We start from the raw sequence: 18,878 nt of genomic DNA on the forward strand, positions 1-18,878 counted from the left end.
TTCTTCTTTTTTTAAAGCTTCATATTCGGTATTTGATATTCGCATAAAAACTTTTATTAATTTAAATTTAGGTAAAATAATTATTTTAAGAAAAAAATAGTATCCTATCAGAATTTTTCATATTTAATTAGGCTTTAACTTAAAATATCTAATTAAATAAAACGATTTTGTTTATTTTCATCACAGGATTATAGAGAAGACATTTTCAGTCCAATATATTTCAATTCCTTATCTTTCGATTCAGAAATGCATCAACGGCTGTGTTATCTTACATGATAGCTTAGATACTAAGAAGTAAGAACTAAGACTCACGATGTATTAAGCATTTAAAGACAATCACGATTGACAAAGAAATTGACTATGCAACGAATAGTACACACATGTGTCATACATATAGATGAATTCGCTTCAAAATGATTTGATTAGACTGACATGCTAATTGTGAAATCAATCTAGATAAATTGAAAGATTACGTGATTGATATGTGATTAAAATTGTTTTAATTATATGTGATAAATGTTAGAATTTCATTTAACCTTTCGTGTATTTATTTTTTATATTTCGAACTCTTTCAAAGACAATTCTTACTAACCACCAAAAGTTGCTATAAGTTTCCCATGCTTTAGAAAATCGACAAGTGTCTCTCCAAAAGTAGTTATAAAAGATAAGCACTATATTAAAAAAAACATATATTTACATAAGTTAGCTTGTGGTTATTATCTTAGCCACCTCACTAGGTAATAGGCTGTTCATTGAAGCAAATCAGATCAGCTTTTTGATTTCAATGTCAATCCATTTAAAATGAAAATAATATCCATTTTGTCTGTGTCATCACAATTATTATTATTATTATTATTATTATTATTATTATTATTATTATTATATTTCTATCAATAGTTATCGTATCTATTAATTTCACCATTATTAATTATATCGTTTTATTGCTATTACTATAACTATCAGACACTACAAACCACCTTTACCATTACAATTAGAATCACCATGAACTAATGTCAATACATCATCAGCCAACACACAATCTTCCAACCACTATCACAATCACCATTATCAGTCATTACCACCAGTCCACTACTATATATATATATATATATATATATATTCTACTATCAACTATATACATCATCACAATTAGCATTGCTGTCAACCACCATCAATACATCGTTAATCATCATACATTCTTTAGTTATTACCATCAACAACCCTATCTACTAACAACAATCAACTTCATTGTTACAATCACCACCATCACTATCAAACACTAATATTAATAACTATCTCCATCATAATTATAATTATTAACATTATCATTACTAATCATTAATACCGATCATCACCACACCACCCAGATCATATTTGTCATAACTAACAACATAAATATTTTTTTTTGAAAAATATAAAATAATAATTTAATTTTATTAAATTTATATTATTTCTAATACTTAATTATTTATTTATTTAAATTTTATACTTTGTTATGTCTATTAATAAATAAATTCCTCATTCTGGAAACCAAATAATTTTAATCATTTTACTATTTAAATAAAAACAACAGTATAATCATCATTCAAATATACGTTCAAATTTTCTCAACCTTAATAAAAATAAATAAGGTGAATCTGATTTGATTAAAAAATTGTTTTACCATCATACCGAAACTCACTTGACTATTTAAATAATTGATTAGATACTATCCAAAAAAAAAAGAAAAAAGCTATCCTTGAGATTGGACATCAAGTAGAGAAGAATAAAGATAATGAAGAATACCAACATCGGTACGGCATGTGGTGCAACGATGAGACTATTTCACCCTTAATTTGAGGTCTCAAGTTTGATTTTTGTATATGAAAAAATCTTATTACAAGTGTCACCCTCGAATGGATTCTACAGTGTGTGATTCGAATTTAATCAAAAGTTTCAATATGAACTTCAGAAACCAAATAAAAAACTAAAAAAAATAAAATAATGAAGAATATTCCATGGATATATTAGCAAGTTTGTTTGGGTCCTATTAAATCCCCTTTTAAGTTAGCATGCGTTGAAGGTGGATTATCTTTACACTATTTCTTTTTCATTATTCCTTCAATATACCACTAGTTATAAATTTATTAAATTTTTGAATAAAATACTAGATTTATTCTTGTGTCACTCCTTGCGTCATCTAGATACTGATATATAAATTCTGAGTATTATTTCATATATTTCGAATAGTTGTCACGTTGTATATTTTGAGAGAAATTAATTAATTTTTTAAGGTTAAAGTAAATTAATATTTTAAAATAAATTTAAATATTTTTAACCTAAAAAAATAAATTACTATAAATAATTTTTTAAATATTAATATGGTGAAATAATATATTTAAAAATATTTACTAAAATTTATGCAGTTTGATTTTAAAAAAATATGATAAGTATGTTGAAATAGAGGGAGTGATTGATTTTAATTAATTTACTTACCGTTGTATTCCTTTAATTTCTAAATAAATGAATTTCTGATTTTTTTTTAAAAATGAATAAATTTTTCGAAGTCTAGAAACGTATTAATTATCGGATTTTTGGTGTGTCTTTACTGATAAGGTAGCTGCCTTCCAAAAATTTATTGATGTTACGAATGTAGGTACGAGAAAAATAAATAAGAAAATACTATATATATATATATGTGTGTGTGTGTTGTGAATTAAATCGTAAGAGTGATAATGTTATTTACAACATACCTAAAATTGAAACAAGTTAATATACATATTATTTATTTAATTTTTTAATATAAATATAAAATCTACAAAAAAAACTACTGAGTTTGTTCAAACCCTTGAACTTCACCTAGTTCCGCCTCTGATCATACTACAATAATTTTTATAACAATATCTTTCGATTGGTTCAAGTGGAAAAGTAAAGAAAAAAAATATTTTAAATTTGCATGACAATTGTAAAATGAACCACACAAATTCCTGTGCGTATCTGTTCCTACATTTCTGACTTTTGGTATAATAATTATGAGCATAAATCATAATATAGCAATGTGCAGCTTTTAAAAGAGGAAGAAAAGGTCACATGCAGTTATAACAGTGAAACATCGTTGTTTTCCAAAAATTAATGCAAACAATAATATCAGTATATGTAACAGTAGTTTTTGCTATCAATTATTTTCTCCGTTTCAATTTATATGAATTACTTTGATTTGATATTAAGTTTCTTTTTTTAAAAAAAAATATTTAAAATTTGTGATCTAACATAAGTGATAGATATTTATGTGGCAAGAAATTATTTCATTAAGAATATAAATGACATATTAAAGTTAAATTGGTACTACATATAAAGATGCGTCATTTTTTGGAATTAACTAAAAAGAAAATTAATAAATTGAGATAGACGGAGTAGTATTTTTTTCAAAAGAAAGTTATTGCTACTCATCTTCCTTTTTACATGCATATTTAAGAAAGCATAAATAAAAAAATAATTTTACTATTCTGCCTATTAAAAAACTTCTTAGAAATTTTACAAACGAGAACACTTTTAAAAAAAATTATTTACAAAGGTAATATAAGAAAATTTTAATTAATGCTTTCTTGATTTAATAAGATGGACAACTAAAATGAAATAACTATTTTTTTAAAAAAAATTTGATTAATATGAAACGAAGGGAATATTAATTATACCTACCATTGCAGATTTTTCTTTTACTAAGTTTTAGAATTCAATGTTGATTCTAAGGAAATAGCATGCCCCATCGTATGGTCCCAATTTTTCTCTGCTCCAAACAGTTAGGCCAGAAAGAGGGGAACATAGTTTTTACTTTTGTCACTTATTTTAAAAATAATTTTTATTATTTTTAATATATCAAGAAAAGATAAAAAAAGTTTTATGTTTAATCTTTAACATTAAATACTTATTTTTTAAATTATATTTTAAAACTTAATACCAAACATCATTTAATAAGGATAGTATGGTAAAATACTTATATCAATATTATTTTTTAATGGATGTGTCAAGTCAAATAGTAATAAGTAAAAATGAACGGGGGAGTATATGATATATCTAGTGGAAACATAATGTTAGTTTCCAGCTATCCGCTTCAAGTCTTTATTTACATGATCTCTAAGTTATACTCTATCAGTTTTAGATCACAAAATTAAAGAATATTTTGATACATTCTAAATATTCAGGTTAGCTCGACCATAAAACAACTAAAGCAATAACTTAGGTTTTGGGAGTATTTTTTTTTTCCCTAAACATGTATTGTACGCAAATATATTATTAAAAAAAATCTCACAATTCGTAAAGAAATTTTTAGGAGGAAATATTATAACTTTTTATGTACATATCTTATTGAACGTGGCATCATTGTAATAATTGAGAAATGAAATAATTTTAAATGTGACTATTTATTTTGTTCTTTCATTTATACCTAACGTCTAACATAAACCCACACTATTATTTCTATATTTACCTTTTTCATTTCCTTTTCATTATTTTTATTCTCTTATTATTGAATATTTTAAAGTCTCTCAAATGGTCAAACCTTCTTCATTATGCAAAATCTATTTATGTTTACAAAAAGATCAAATTTGCCTTTTGATGTCTTCTTTAAATTTCAAACATTAAAATAAGTTATCATTATATTGAAATAGTGTAACACTATTATTCGATATTATTACATCAACTTATCATATTGAAAACAACACTATTTTGAAATCAATATATCAACTTCTTAAATTCTTGAGTTTGGATATTATTCCAACTTTAATTTATATTTTAATTTTTCATTAAATATTGTATTGTTTACATTTTTATTTCACAAATTTGACTACATCTTATCCCCGGGGCACTTCTCTTAAAAAAAATTCTAGTTAGAGAGAGATCTAACCGCTCCCGGGGGACTTCCTACTTCCTATAGATTCACCAAAAGCTTTGTATAGGGCAAGTAAATGTAAGGAGATAATAATTAAGGATAGTTTAAATCGCGTGTTGGAAATAATTATTGGGTCAAGTCCACTCATAAGAAATGCTAATTAGACGATAAATGTTAAACCATTAGTTCGTTCTTCTTTTTTAACCCTAAACCTTATGAATAAAAACACTATTATATATATATATATATAAATATAGCTTTAACTTATTAGATGACTTCTTCGATTTGTGAACACACTCGATCTCTCTATATATATAGAGAGAGAAAGAGATAGATAGATATTCAAGGTCAAACGTAGACCCCCCAAGGACTATTTATAAGAATATAATTTAATATAAGATCTTGATAATTTTTTTATTCATTAATTAATTTGCCGACAAATTCAGATTCATTTGGCATAAAATATCATCAAAGGAGAAGACCCCTACAAAAAGTTACTCCATTCTCCTTGCTCAAATCAAATATTTTTTATTCAGCGTGAAGAGATCTCATCCAATTCACCACGACAGGTCATGATCAAAAGATAAAAGAAAAAAGTGCATACAAAATAATCCAAACTATCATGAATACTTAGAATAATGGAGATCCAATTGGTGAAGTCATTACCAAATGTGCAATGTTGTTCCAATTAGTACTTTTGTTGTCTTCAAAATTTCCAAAGCAACTATCCATTTGTACTTCACTTGAGTAGTTTCCAGGGTTTTGGCTACAACCATATTCTGGAAAAAGCTCATCTAAATCCTCAATGATGGAAAATTCTGTTTGGATATCATTATCTTTTCTCATTGTATCTTCAAATATGCAAAGGTCTTCACCAACCTCTACATTTTCTTCGAAATGATTGAACGTAGACCGTGTTGTAGAATCACATATTTTTGTCCTTGTGTTCTTGATAAAACCATCAAGAAGAATTGCACTAATGTCATTTATAGTTAGTACATTTGTGTGCGACATTTGCCAAGCTTTTAGTATGTCAAGACAAGGGATTCGTTGCAAATTATTAAGAGGACGATGATAAGGATTATTATTATCGTTGTTGTTGTTGTTGTTGTATGTGCTTCTGTTTCGGACAAGCCTAGCCTCTGCTTCAAGTCTAGCAGTCTCCCATTCAGCCATATGGCTAAGGTTAGCAATGGACTTATAATCTGAACCATCTCTCTTTGGTTGATGAGTCGTGGGATCAATGCCCATATTGATTAGTCTCTTCTTCAAACGTGTGTTCCAGTAGTTCTTTATCTCGTTATCACTTCTGTTTGGTAAGTGAGATGCTATTGCTGACCACCTAATAAATAAAGAAATGAACCAAATATGTTACTATTGCACTAATCACTTAATAAAATATACGTGAATGATAGAGTCAGAATTTTAACTAAGGGAATTCAAAATTTTATTGATCCATTTTTTCCGGCTATTACCTATTTCCAAGAAGAGCATGAAGTTGAAAGATGGTTCTTTCTTCCTCAGAGCTGAACTTTCCTCTCTTGATATTAGGCCTTAAATAATTGATCCATCTCAGTCTACAACTCCTTCCACATCTCTGAAGCCCTATAGTTCAAATGTGAAAAAAAAATTACATTATATTAAATTAACGACGTAATCAGAAATTTTATAAAAGATTATATATACAATCGATGAACAAGATCGGTTTTCTAAAATATAACATAAAGAGGTAGCTACATGAACCCAAATATTTTTTATGGCTTTAGATAAGTCTACCACGCAACCACACATACTTTTTGATATTGAAATAACCATCGTTTTTATTTATACTCTTCAACTCAAAAGAAGTAGGGATTGAAAAGAAAACCTAGCTACAAAATGAATAAAGTTTATAATGTTACCTGCTTTAAGTGGCAAATCACTCCAACTACCATATCCATGTTCCTCAACATAAGCCAAGAGCTTTTGGTCTTCATCATGTGTCCATGGTCCTTTCTTCAAACCCTCTTTATCTAAACATGGTGATCTTCCCATTTTAATTATAACCTATAGTTCCAAATTTTAATAAGATATATAATGTGGTGTTTCTCTTTTTCCTCTTTTGGTGATATGTAATTATGGAAAGATAAGTGAGAGTATATATGAAAAGAAAGAATTAAATGTTATGGCCAAAGTTGTACCACAAACTTTATAATAATTAAATAGTAGTAATACATTAATCTCTGAATACAGAAAATCTAAGGAGATTATTTGATTCCTTAATTGGTGTGGTCCATGAAATAGTGAAATGATCTTTTCAAAAATAATGGCAACCATAAATGGCTCACCAAATTAAAGTAACATATCCCTTTTGACAATTACTCCAAAAGAATAATCAACTTTCTTATACACACCTAATTTTATTTCTTTTACTATAGTCTCATCCTTAATAGTTAATATATGTTACTCATGACTGTTCACTTTTATTTGTTAGTATATCAAGAAAAAGATTTAAAAATTTCTTGTACTGTTGACTTAACTTTTATAGTAGGGAAAAGGCTCAAATATGACCAAATTTTGAAAAAAGGCTCGTATATGTCATCCGTCAAAAGTTTAGCTCATCTATGTCATTTAAGTTAACAAACAATGGTAGAAATGAGCTTTTTCTCAAATGAAAATGACATAGATGAGCCAAACTTTTAACGGATAACATAAATGAACTTTTTCTCAAAATTCGATGACATATTTGAGACTTTTTCCTTCAAGTCTGGTTCTAGTTCGATTGTGAAATCAGGGGCAGACACAATTATATCAAGGGGTGTCATCCGACATGACTACTAGATCGAAAAATTTGATATATATAAAGAGAGAGAATTACATATACAAATAATAAAAATTAACTAGCTACTCTATGAGTTCAATGACTCTAATTATCTCTTAATTAAAAATCTGGTTTTGAGTTAGACTCGATCCGACAATTCCTTATTTAAAAATAAATATTTGTACCAAGTACCAACCAACCAAACATATAATTCACATATATACAATGCTTAGAAAATATAGTATTTGATATATTGAATAAGTTCAACTAAAAACTTGAAAGAAAAAAAATTACTATTTCTAAAAAGATGTAGTAATTTACATGAATTATGTTTTATTAAATATGATTTAAATAATTTATTCATTAATCAACAATTTGGTTAATTATTTAAATATCGACATCCTTTACAATTTGTTTTTTGTGTACGCTATTGATTGTCTTAAGTTATCGAGTTGTAACAATTACTTAGAAGTGTTGATAGGTTGTCGTTACTTTGAGAAATAACATTTTGCTTCAATCTAGTGATTGATGGAATATGACTTTAAATTTTGGATTGCAAAAATTGTAATCTAAATTTTAGCGTGGAGTAGATCGGACTTTTTAAACATATTGAGCATGATGATTTTCTATAAAAGAATCCTATGTTCTTTACTTTATGCACACTCAATAGCTTTTTTGTAGGGTCAGTATAAAATTTGAGAAGAACTAGGTTCTTGTAAATTGAAGTTGAGCAAACTTTTGAAGATATCAAAATTTCTTGAGCCATGTACGTGAATAACGATGGAATCAAGATTTTTATCAAGGTGATTCAAAATAAAAAGAAGTAAATATGAAAAATACTAGGGGATATTCAATAATATATATTCAGTGTAATGCAATAATGTAGGGTTTGAAAATCGTAGAGTATATGCACACATTATTTCCACCTCAATGAGATTGTTTAATTTCCAATAAACCATCGACACAAGAAACAAGAGATATTCAAATTTACTATAAACACATTAAGAAAAAAAATTAACTTTATATATATAGAATGTATTTCTCCAAAATATCAGAGCACAACTAAATAAGTTGTTCACGGTAACAAAAATAAATTTTAACGTCAATAAATTCATATTAACAAAAAGTATTAAAGTCTTTATTTGTCATTGGATTCAATATTGTTATAGACTTTAAGAACATTTACAAAAGGTGTTAATTGTCTCTAAAAAGCATGTGTAGCAATAATTAAACTATTACCATTGCAACATATCTATTAAAATTATGTTTAAGTACCATAAATATATTGTGGGACTATTTAAATTTTAGTGCATACGTACAAAATAGTTGTCCATTTTTTTCAATATTACTAATTGTATCCCATCTGTCGTACTTTTTTCTGCTATGAATTTTTTAATTCTGATTTAAATAGTCATAAGGTCGGTATAATTATGACAATTAATTCTTTACTTTCTCAAGAATTTTGTGGAGCCTTTGAGTAATGATCACATTTATTTTCGTCTCTTTTTTTCAATTCATAAAAAAGTTTACAGTACATAAAATTTGGTGTGTGGGAAGCCACGACATTGTAGGGGCATACGTTTGTGTTTGATCGATAAATTAAATTTTAAAATATATTATTGATTTAGTGATGATGAATTAATAGTTATGATTAAATAGATTTATAATTCATAACACTATTCCTTTAATATTTCTAGCTTTCGAGGTGCTTTCATTTATCAGTAAAAATTAAAAGATACTTTTCGAACCATGCTGAATAGTCATGCATATACACACAACTCTTAAACCTAATTTGTGATAGATTCCGAGAGACAAAGTCAAAGCACAATATCGTTTGCCTCATATTTTGAGATGCTTAATTTTTTTTTCTATTTTACGAATCCTACAACTCTCTTTACTAAGCCAGACTCTATCCATATTCCTATTATGTACCATTGTTCAGTAGCACTAAATTTTCTTATACAATCTTAACTAAACTGAAAGTAAAATTAAGAAAGGACCATAGTCCAAGATTATGGTTTGCATAGTTATTTCACTATATTAAAAATGATCTTTAGTGATAAATAATTAACAATAATAGTTTAATTGCCACTAAATGTATATTTTTAGCGATAGTTACTAGTGACAATTACACATTTTAACACTTTTTGTAAATATCGTTAAAGTCTATAGTGATATGCATCTTAATAAAAAATGCTAAAATCTTTATCGACATTAGTAATTATCACATAAAACAATGTACATTCTAAATAATTATCACATTTTTAGAGTGCTAAAATCATACCCCAGAAAAAATAAAAGTAATTATCATTTTTTTTAAATTTTTATTATTTAGAAGTAACTTGCTGGGGTATAATAAGTATGTACATCAATTAAAATTGTCACTTATTAACAAGACAGGTGTACGTCATTACTGAAATATTTATGAATGCTTGTTGGTCCTCACCACCCCCAATTGAATTGTCACTTATTAAACCAGATGGATATATTTTGTATAGTTAAATTTTATTAATGTTGATCCTTCCTTACATCTATTCCTTTGTCCTTAAATTGTTTAGCTCCATGACGCTATGACATGACATGAAATGAAATAATCTGCTCCGTTCGTAGTTAGAAATGGCAAATGAATGGGTAGGATTGGATATAAGAGACATGATTCGATGAATAATATAAATATTTATAGATATTCATGATCAGGTAAGAACATAAGTTAAAAATAAAAAAATAAGTTCAGACTCTCAAAAATTTAAAACTCATAAAAAAATATCAAAAAATGCATATTAATAATGTGAATATTTATATTATTCATTTTTATTGAATAATATCAATATTTGATTCATTTTGAAATGATCATTTATTCGAACTATAGGCTATATTTAATGGATTGAATTGAATTATAACTTATTTTTTAAAAGTTTTACCTAAATCTAAGATAATGGTAGCCAAAGAAATTAACTAAGTCGTAGGCCTAAAACTTCAAATGTAGTAGAAAAAAAATAAATGAAGATTCAAATTATATCTACATTGAATTCTTACATCTATCATGTCAATTTAATTGGTTGTGCCTATTTAATAATAGGTTACTCTTCTATTTTTATATTACCATATTAGCCTTGCTATAAGGCATAATACATAAATATGACCTTTAACTTGGCTTCAAATCACATTTATGCCCTTCAACTTTGGATGTACACAAGTAGACACTTAAACTTGTATAAAGTTGAACAAATAGACACACATGTCCTACATGGAATCCTACGTGTCATTTTTTGTCCTACGTGGTGTCCTACGTGTATTGTGTCACGTAGGACTCATGTGTCTACTTGTTCGAGTTTATACAAGTTTAAGTGTCTACTTGTGCATATCCAAAGTTGAAGGGCATAAATGCGAAATGAGGTCAAGTTAAAGGGCACATTTATGTATTATGCCTTGCTATAATAGTGTAAAAAAATTACTACTGACAATTACATTTTAGCATTTTTTATAAATGTCATTAAAACCTATAGTAACATTAAATTGAATGACAATTAACTAATGCTGATAAAGATTTTAATACTCTTTAGTAACGTACATATGTATTGCCACAAAAAAGTTATTTTAATTGTAGTGATAGAACCAACGATGATATTCAACATTGACCATAAAAATACTCAATATTAACCCCTTGATATCTTTGCCATAAATTATTAATTCTAATTTGCTTATGTTACATGATTGATCTTAGTTGTCCTTTCTTCAAAAAAAAATTATGTGGTGTATATATTTCGTTTGGATATCCAAAAAAAATAAAAATTGTCCATAATTTTATATTTTATTGGAGAGGTTAGGCAATATATCCCTCTCGCTCATGTATTTTGTTATGTTCTTTTAATATATAAGGTAGGGGTCATGACTAACCCCCACCCTAAAGGTGGTCTTTTGAAGAAAAAAAAATCGAGTTATTAATTTTCTTTTAACAATTTGATGCATAATGAAATTATTTATTTGCATCCAATTTTTATATCAAATCAAAATAAACCATTTTAATCTAAATGGTTAAAATTATCTATTATATACTTAATTATGATAAAATAATAAATACGTATATGCAATGAAATTTGGCATCGGATATCAACATTAAATCATAAATGGCATATAATATCACAAGTATTAAAAACAAATTGGCACCAAAATAATTTTTAAATATTTTAGGCTATGGTTTTAATCGATCATAGTATTCGTTAAGAAAAGGTTCATCTAATAACATGCATAAAGGTTACATACATGTATCAAAAGTTCATTTTTGATACATATGTGCATACACTAAAAAAATAAATAAAAAAATACAAGTATACATTGTATGCATATCAATCGAATGTGTGGTGTTTTGGGATGATGATTTCTAAAGTATATTGAAGTGTACTGTGTATACAGTATACTAATACATCTCAAATAAAACACATATATAATGTATTTCGATTGCAAGTGAATATATATTACATCCAATAAAATATATGTGTTGATATAATTAAATTGAGCGAATAGATATAATATATCCAACGAAATTGTATATTATAGTAAAATTAAGTTGAGTGAATAAATACAGTGTATCCAACAAAATTAATCGAACAAATGCATATAGGAGACGGCCCATTATACTTAGCCCATAATATTCGGCCCATACAACTTCCGAGCCCTTAGTGTTTCACTCTTTCTTCTGCTTATTCTCAGCACGGCCTAAACCCAGCAAAAATGGCGTTAAGGGGAACGATGCTACGAACCGCCGGGAAGTTCGCCGGTGTGAACTCTAATCTCCGACGATTTATCCACATCACTTCCCGTCCGGCGCCTCTAGATAGCGTGGTTGATCGTCTGACGGCGACATCACCGTCGTTGGTTTTACCTGAAAATGAGAATAACAGCAACATGTTTCCAAATTCACCTTTCAATTGGGGGTCCATGGAGCTTATGGCTGTTCCTAAGAAGAAGGTTTGATTTTTTTCTTCTTTTTAGAAGTGTTGCCGGTTTCAGCTCAGTTTAGCTTAATCCATTGAATCGTTAAATATATCCTTTAATATGATAGATATATAGCACTGAATTTGTAGGAAGTATTGCATATTTGCTTGTGCATAGCAATTTGAGTCAATACAAGGTAGATGACTCGAGGAATATTCTGAAGTTAGTTGCCGCTTAGGATCACTGTGAACATATCTTTCCCCTTGAGGATCAGTGATAGATTGGGATATGATCCTTGCTGTAGAAAAGCAAAGCCATTGTCTCTGACTCTCTGTCGCTTGGATCCTCTAAAATGATGCTGCACCGGGGTCGGATCCTCTCAAAATGCAAGTCGTGTCCTAGCACATATCAATAAGTTGAGTAGCAACTAATAAACCATAAACATTTGATAAATAAGCAATGAAGCCATGATTAGAAGATGTTGAGGTGGATGTGTGGGCATACTAGGAGAGATAAGATTAATAATAAGATATCTAGGAGAAGGTAGGAGTGTCCTCCGTGGCAGAGAAGATGATGAAAGCGAGACTAAGATAGTTTGGGCATATAAAAAGGAGATGCGAAGATGCCCCCACGAGGAGGTGTGAGAAGTTGACTGCGGTGGGTTTAAGGAGAGGTAGGCCTAAGAAGTATTGAGGAGAGACGATTAGACAGGACATGACACATCTTCAGCTTATCGGGGACATGACTAGATTACGGATTAGTGAGTGTTGTCTCACTTTCTTATGGGATAGGCTTGGTGGTAGTTTGGTGCACGTGCACCATACCTGTTTCTCCTTTCATACCAATAGCATCATTTACTCTTGTAGTTTCTTATCCTACGATTTTTGTTACAAGCTATTGTTTCTTGTGCTTTGGTTATTACATTATTTGGCTGTTGTTATTCCTTGTTTTCTGAATGCTATGTAATACTTCTCCTATTATTTGATATGTCCTCGTTTCTTCTGTATTTTCCTTTTCAAATTGCGATGATATGCGTTACTTGAGTCGAGAGTCTTTTGGAAATAGTCTCTCTACCTCCATGAGGCAGGGGTACGGTATTGAGCAACATAGGTCATTGTTTTAAACTAAACTAACCGTTTGTAATGTTTTTCATCTGGTTGTGCATGTTGGCTTTGCGCTTGTTTAGATTTTCCTATTCTATCACATGTATGCATAAAATATGTACATGCTCTGAACTTATGTGTGTTGGATGGTGCTCTGTGGAAGAGAGAGTGTTATAGAATTTACATCTGACTTTTTTTTTAATGGATTGTGGTTAATAATGCAGGTTTCTCCTCACAAGAGAGGCATAAGGAATGGACCAAAGGCTCTAAAACCCGTTCCAGTGATTATTCGTTGCAAGTAAGAGATTTTCCAGCAAAGAATACAATTTGGATTTGAAAAGTTTTAACTAATAAGCAAAATCCCTGGTGTCATTTAGCCTGTATACTCTTGAATTTAGAAGAGCTGGTTTGAGTTTATTGGAAAAAATACGACTCTACCTGCAATCTCTCAAAAATAATAGGAACCTACATCTCGAGGACAATCTAATATTTGAATTTGGAAAACACCTTAGCCCCCCAAATTAGTACAAAAGTAAAACAAATAAAAAGAGTAAAAGAGGAGACATACAATTCTTAATTTTGCTGAAAAACATCTGATGGCTCGTTTAACGCCAGTGCTTATATGTAGAGTAACATTGAGTCAGCTTTCAAGAGGGTCTAAGTTTTTAGCATAATTTGGTTAAGAAAATGATTTGAAAGATGTTATCTTTTTAAGTGACTGAATGAGGAGTATATATTGAACGTTTGAGTCTCTGAGGTTTTTCATGCAGTCAATAATCCTTGCTTAAAGGTTAAAAGTCATGAGCAGGACATTCCTTCTTAAATGATAATGTGGTCCGACGTGTTATCTTTCTCGATTAACCATATAAAATATTATTAGTATGACCTCTTCATATGTTTGGAGAATGATATATCCTTGCTTTACAATAGTACACGTTTCACTAGCAAAGAAAATATTAAAGGCGGTATTCCTCTTTGTGTGTGACTTAGAGTTACTATTGATCATGATGCTTCTCTATAGTAGTTCATAATGCCAATGATGATGCTTATTTAGGTTTACACTTGGGAAGACAAGGGCATGACTACGTTAGCCTCTATCTGCTCTGCTCTTTTTGCCTGCAACTCCTTTTGCATAGTAACACTCTTTGACATATCTTGTTGATGCAAACAAACTTGCAGGGCTTGTGGTCGAGTCAAGTTGCCACATTTCTTTTGTTGCAGTGGGATTAAGCAGAACCCTGGTGAGGAGAACAATTCTACCGGTTGATCAAATTGAAGGGATCATTTGACATATTTTCTTCATTTTCAAATCCCTTTCTTTGTAGTAGAATCTCCGGTTAGAAACTAGGAAGGTTACGTTATATCATGCCCGCATTGTGTACTATAGTGTAGTCATTGCAGCATGTACTCAAATTCCATGTTAAGTTGCACTATATCAGTTGCTTTATTCTAACCTTCCCTTGAATTGGTGACAAGTAAATCTAGCCAAATAATAAGAATTGGAGACTAGAAAGCATACCAGAGGAAGGTCATGCCATCAACAGATAGCTCTTTGGTTCTAAATTCTAATTAGTACTTAAAGAGACTATAGAATCAACATGCAATCTGAAGCAGCAATTTATGCTTATCTGCTTATTTTGAAGAGAACTATGTCTGCAACACTTGCTCCTCACTTCAATTATTTCCCATGGGTATTATGATTTGGTGTGTTTTATTGATTCCATCGACTCCCCAGTCTTCAAACTTTCCCATGTATGAGTTAACACTCAACAATGTCCGAGCTTCTTAAAAATAAGTGAAGTGACTTTTTAAGAAGTAGGGAAAATATTGCTCCCTCAACTTTCTACGTAGGGTTTCGTAAAAATTTCGCAAAGAAATCACTTCAAAGTCATAGCACCAAGATATTCATGGGCTAACACATGAAAAACTCAGAAAATCATTTAATTCTTGTAAGTCAACTCCTAAATGCCCGAAAATGCCTCAAAAATGGTGAGATTGTATGTACTGCTCTCCCAACTTGCTATGGAGTGTTCTGTAAAGGTTTTGCAAATAAATCATCTGGAAGCCATATCACCGAAATATTCATGGGTTAACAGACACAAAAATCAATCACCAAAATATTCATGAGTTAACACACACGAAAACAAATCACCAAAATATCATGGGTTAACACATGAAAATCAATCACCAAAATATTCACGGGCTAACACACACGAAAAACTGATAAAATCGTCTAATTCCTGTAAATTGGCCCCTAAATCCCCAAAATGCCTCTGAAAAATGGTAAGATTGCACGTACCGCTCCTCCTACTCCGTACAGAGGGTTCTATAAAGGTTTTGCAAAGAAATCATTCGGAAATCATTTCACCAAAATATTCATGGGCTAATACACAAGAAAATTGAGAAAAACGCCTAATTTCTGTAAATTGTCCCTTAAATGTCTTAGGAAAATGGTGAGACGGTACTTACTTCTCCCCTATTCCCTACGGAGGGTTCCATAAAGGTTTTAGAAAGAAATCATTTAGAAGTCATATCACCAAAATATTAATGGGCTAACACACACGAAAAACTAAGAAAATCAGTCCATTTCTGTAAATTGGCCCTTAAATGCCCAAAAATGCCTCAACAATGGTGAGATTGTATGTACTGTTCCCTGAACTCCCTACGGAGTGTTCCATAAAGATTACGCAAAAAATTCTCCGAAAGTCATGTCACCAATATATTCATGGGCTAACACATGAATAAATGAATAAAGAAATTCTTACTTTCTTTCGGAGTTGAATGTTGAAAAACACATATGACCATACAATATCAATAACAACAACATACTTAGTGAATACCTCTAGCTGGGGTATAGTGATGATAAATTGTATGGAGGTCTTATCACTACCTCATGGAGGTAAACGTTGTTCGAAAGACTTTTGGCTCAAGTGAAACAATTTTAAGTATAAGAAGAAGAGAAAAGTGACAAAAACTTCACAACAAATAAGAGAAGCAAAGCAAAGCCTACAAAATAATAATAATATAAACAACAACAAAATAGTACAATAGCCGAAACACAATAAATAAATGATGATATAATAAAAAAAAAGATATCACTCCACAACCTACTAAACTTCTACCCTAATATGCAACCTCTATACCGTCCTAACTAAGGTCATGTCCTCAGTAATCTGAAGTTGTGGCATGTCTTGTATAATTACCTCTTCCCAATACCTTTTCAGTCTACCACTACCTCTCCTCGTGCCTACTACATCCAACCTCTATACTTCCTCATTGGAACGTCTATACATCTCCACTTCACATGTACAAATTCTTACAATTTAACTTCCCTCATCTTGTCCATCACGTACATTACTCCTACCTTATCTCGAATAACCTCATTGTTAATCTTATCACTCTTAATATGCCCACACATCCATCTCATCATCCTTATTTCCGCGATATGCATCCTCTACCCCCATACAATAACGTCGGTCTAACCACAACTTTATAAAATTTACCTTTAAATTTTAATAGTACCTTTTTATCACAGAAACTCCAGAAGCAAAGACTCTACTTCATCCACGCTGCACCAGTACAATCTGTGATATCGACGTCAAATGTCCCCACTTCCCTGAATTACAAACCTGACATATTTAATTTAATATGTATAAGTAAAGAATCATACATATTTTATATAATTAACTTATTTATATAATAGACGTTTGAAAACAAGCATAATTTTTTTTCAAAATATCAGTTATAAATATGTAAATAAAATTCATTTGCAAAATTATTCTAAAATAAAAAGTAATGACAAAAAAAAGAGTTTTTTTAATCTTTGAGAAAAAGGGCTTAAAGAGGGGTTTTAGGAGCAACAAAGGGAGACAATTACCTTCCGCCTTCAATCTCAAACCCTAGCTCCACCACTATGTCTTCTTCTTCTTCAAATTCCTCGCAATCCCAGGAACCAAATCCCCAATCCAACACAAATACCAAAACCCAAGAAGAAATTCTCAAAAAAGACGAGGAAAAACAAGACGAAGAAGAAGAAGAAGAATGTGGGTTCTGTTTATTCATGAAAGAAGGTGGATGTAGAGACCCTTTTATCGATTGGGAAAAATGCGTTGAACAAGGGGAAAAAAACAATGAAGACATTGCAGAAAAATGTTTCCAAGTTACTTCTGCTTTGCAGAAATGTATGGAAGCTCATTCCGATTACTATGCTCCAATTTTACAGGTAGAGAAAGATGTAGAAGCTAAGGTTATTGCTGAATTCGAGAAGAACAGAGAATCGATTGAGCAGAAAGAAGAAATGTAATTTTTTTTTTTGAAGATTCTTTGTATGATTTTTGATATTTTTATTCTAAAGAGATGAATTTAGGATTTTTTTTTTCCTTTAGAATTGAAAAGAGAAAATGGAGAGTTTTTTGAGTAATTTATTTTCAATTAATAATTGTAATAAAAGTGCTACAGATTTTCAGTTCATAGAATTGTAATTTTAAAGTGCAAAGAGTAATTTGCATTGTATTTCCTTGTTTATGCAATCGATATTTACTTGATAAATTATGATCTCTAGTTTGACTATGATAAGAGTCGCGATTATAAACGGATTCGTGACTGACATGGCGGTAGATATACATGATAATAAGACTCGTGACTATGACAAGGTGATAACAACAACAACAACAACAAATCCAGTGAAATCCCACTAGGTGGGGTTTGGGGAGGGTAGAGTGTACGCAGACCTTACCACTACCTCGTGGAGGTAGAGAGGCTGTTTCCGGGAGACCCTCAGCTCAAGAACATCAAATACTATGACAAGGTGATAGCAATGAATAATAAACAGGCTATGAATAATAAACAGACTTATGATTGTGGCAAGGTGGAAGATATACACTAAGGGATCTTGTAGTGGTGTGACTTGGTGATTAATAAGACAGATTAATAATAATGAGATTTTAGATTTAATTTCTAGCGAAGGCAAAAATGTAGATTGCTCTATCAAATTAGTTGAGTTGTGCACAAGTGTAATGACACTTTGTAATCATTCCATGGCCCTAGTTTTATTAGTTGTGCATTGTTTTAGTAGTGTGCGTCAAGTAGTTTGACATTTGGTACACTTGTACTTCTGGTGTCAATGTCATCTTTAACGAACTTTGAAGTCGTTTTGTGGCTAGTTAGGAAGTAA

At 30.1% G+C, this 18,878-nt stretch overlaps 3 protein-coding genes across 3 annotated transcripts; 2 read left to right on the forward strand and 1 right to left on the reverse strand.

Moving 5' to 3' along the window:
* Window positions 1-5,386: 5,386 nt before the first annotated feature.
* On the reverse strand, window positions 5,387-6,943 carry LOC125854334 (transcription factor MYB106-like). Its single transcript, XM_049533851.1, has 3 exons — window positions 6,769-6,943; window positions 6,343-6,472; window positions 5,387-6,209 (listed from the first exon to the last, which is right to left on the reverse strand). Exons 1-3 carry the CDS (start codon window positions 6,899-6,901, stop codon window positions 5,498-5,500), a joined length of 975 nt encoding a protein of 324 aa, XP_049389808.1. The 5' UTR covers window positions 6,902-6,943; the 3' UTR covers window positions 5,387-5,497.
* A 5,420-nt stretch (window positions 6,944-12,363) lies between these two features.
* Window positions 12,364-15,402, forward strand: LOC125854348 (uncharacterized). Its single transcript, XM_049533864.1, has 3 exons — window positions 12,364-12,635; window positions 13,930-14,003; window positions 14,885-15,402. Exons 1-3 carry the CDS (start codon window positions 12,399-12,401, stop codon window positions 14,970-14,972), a joined length of 399 nt encoding a protein of 132 aa, XP_049389821.1. The 5' UTR covers window positions 12,364-12,398; the 3' UTR covers window positions 14,973-15,402.
* A 570-nt stretch (window positions 15,403-15,972) lies between these two features.
* LOC125856289 (uncharacterized) lies at window positions 15,973-18,212 on the forward strand. Its single transcript, XM_049535804.1, has 2 exons — window positions 15,973-16,039; window positions 17,560-18,212. Exons 1-2 carry the CDS (start codon window positions 15,973-15,975, stop codon window positions 18,006-18,008), a joined length of 516 nt encoding a protein of 171 aa, XP_049391761.1. The 3' UTR covers window positions 18,009-18,212.
* The last annotated feature ends 666 nt before the right edge of the window (window positions 18,213-18,878 follow it).

This window comes from Solanum stenotomum, chromosome 2 (assembly GCF_019186545.1).
Source record: "Solanum stenotomum isolate F172 chromosome 2, ASM1918654v1, whole genome shotgun sequence".
Classification (NCBI taxonomy): Eukaryota; Viridiplantae; Streptophyta; class Magnoliopsida; order Solanales; family Solanaceae; genus Solanum; species Solanum stenotomum.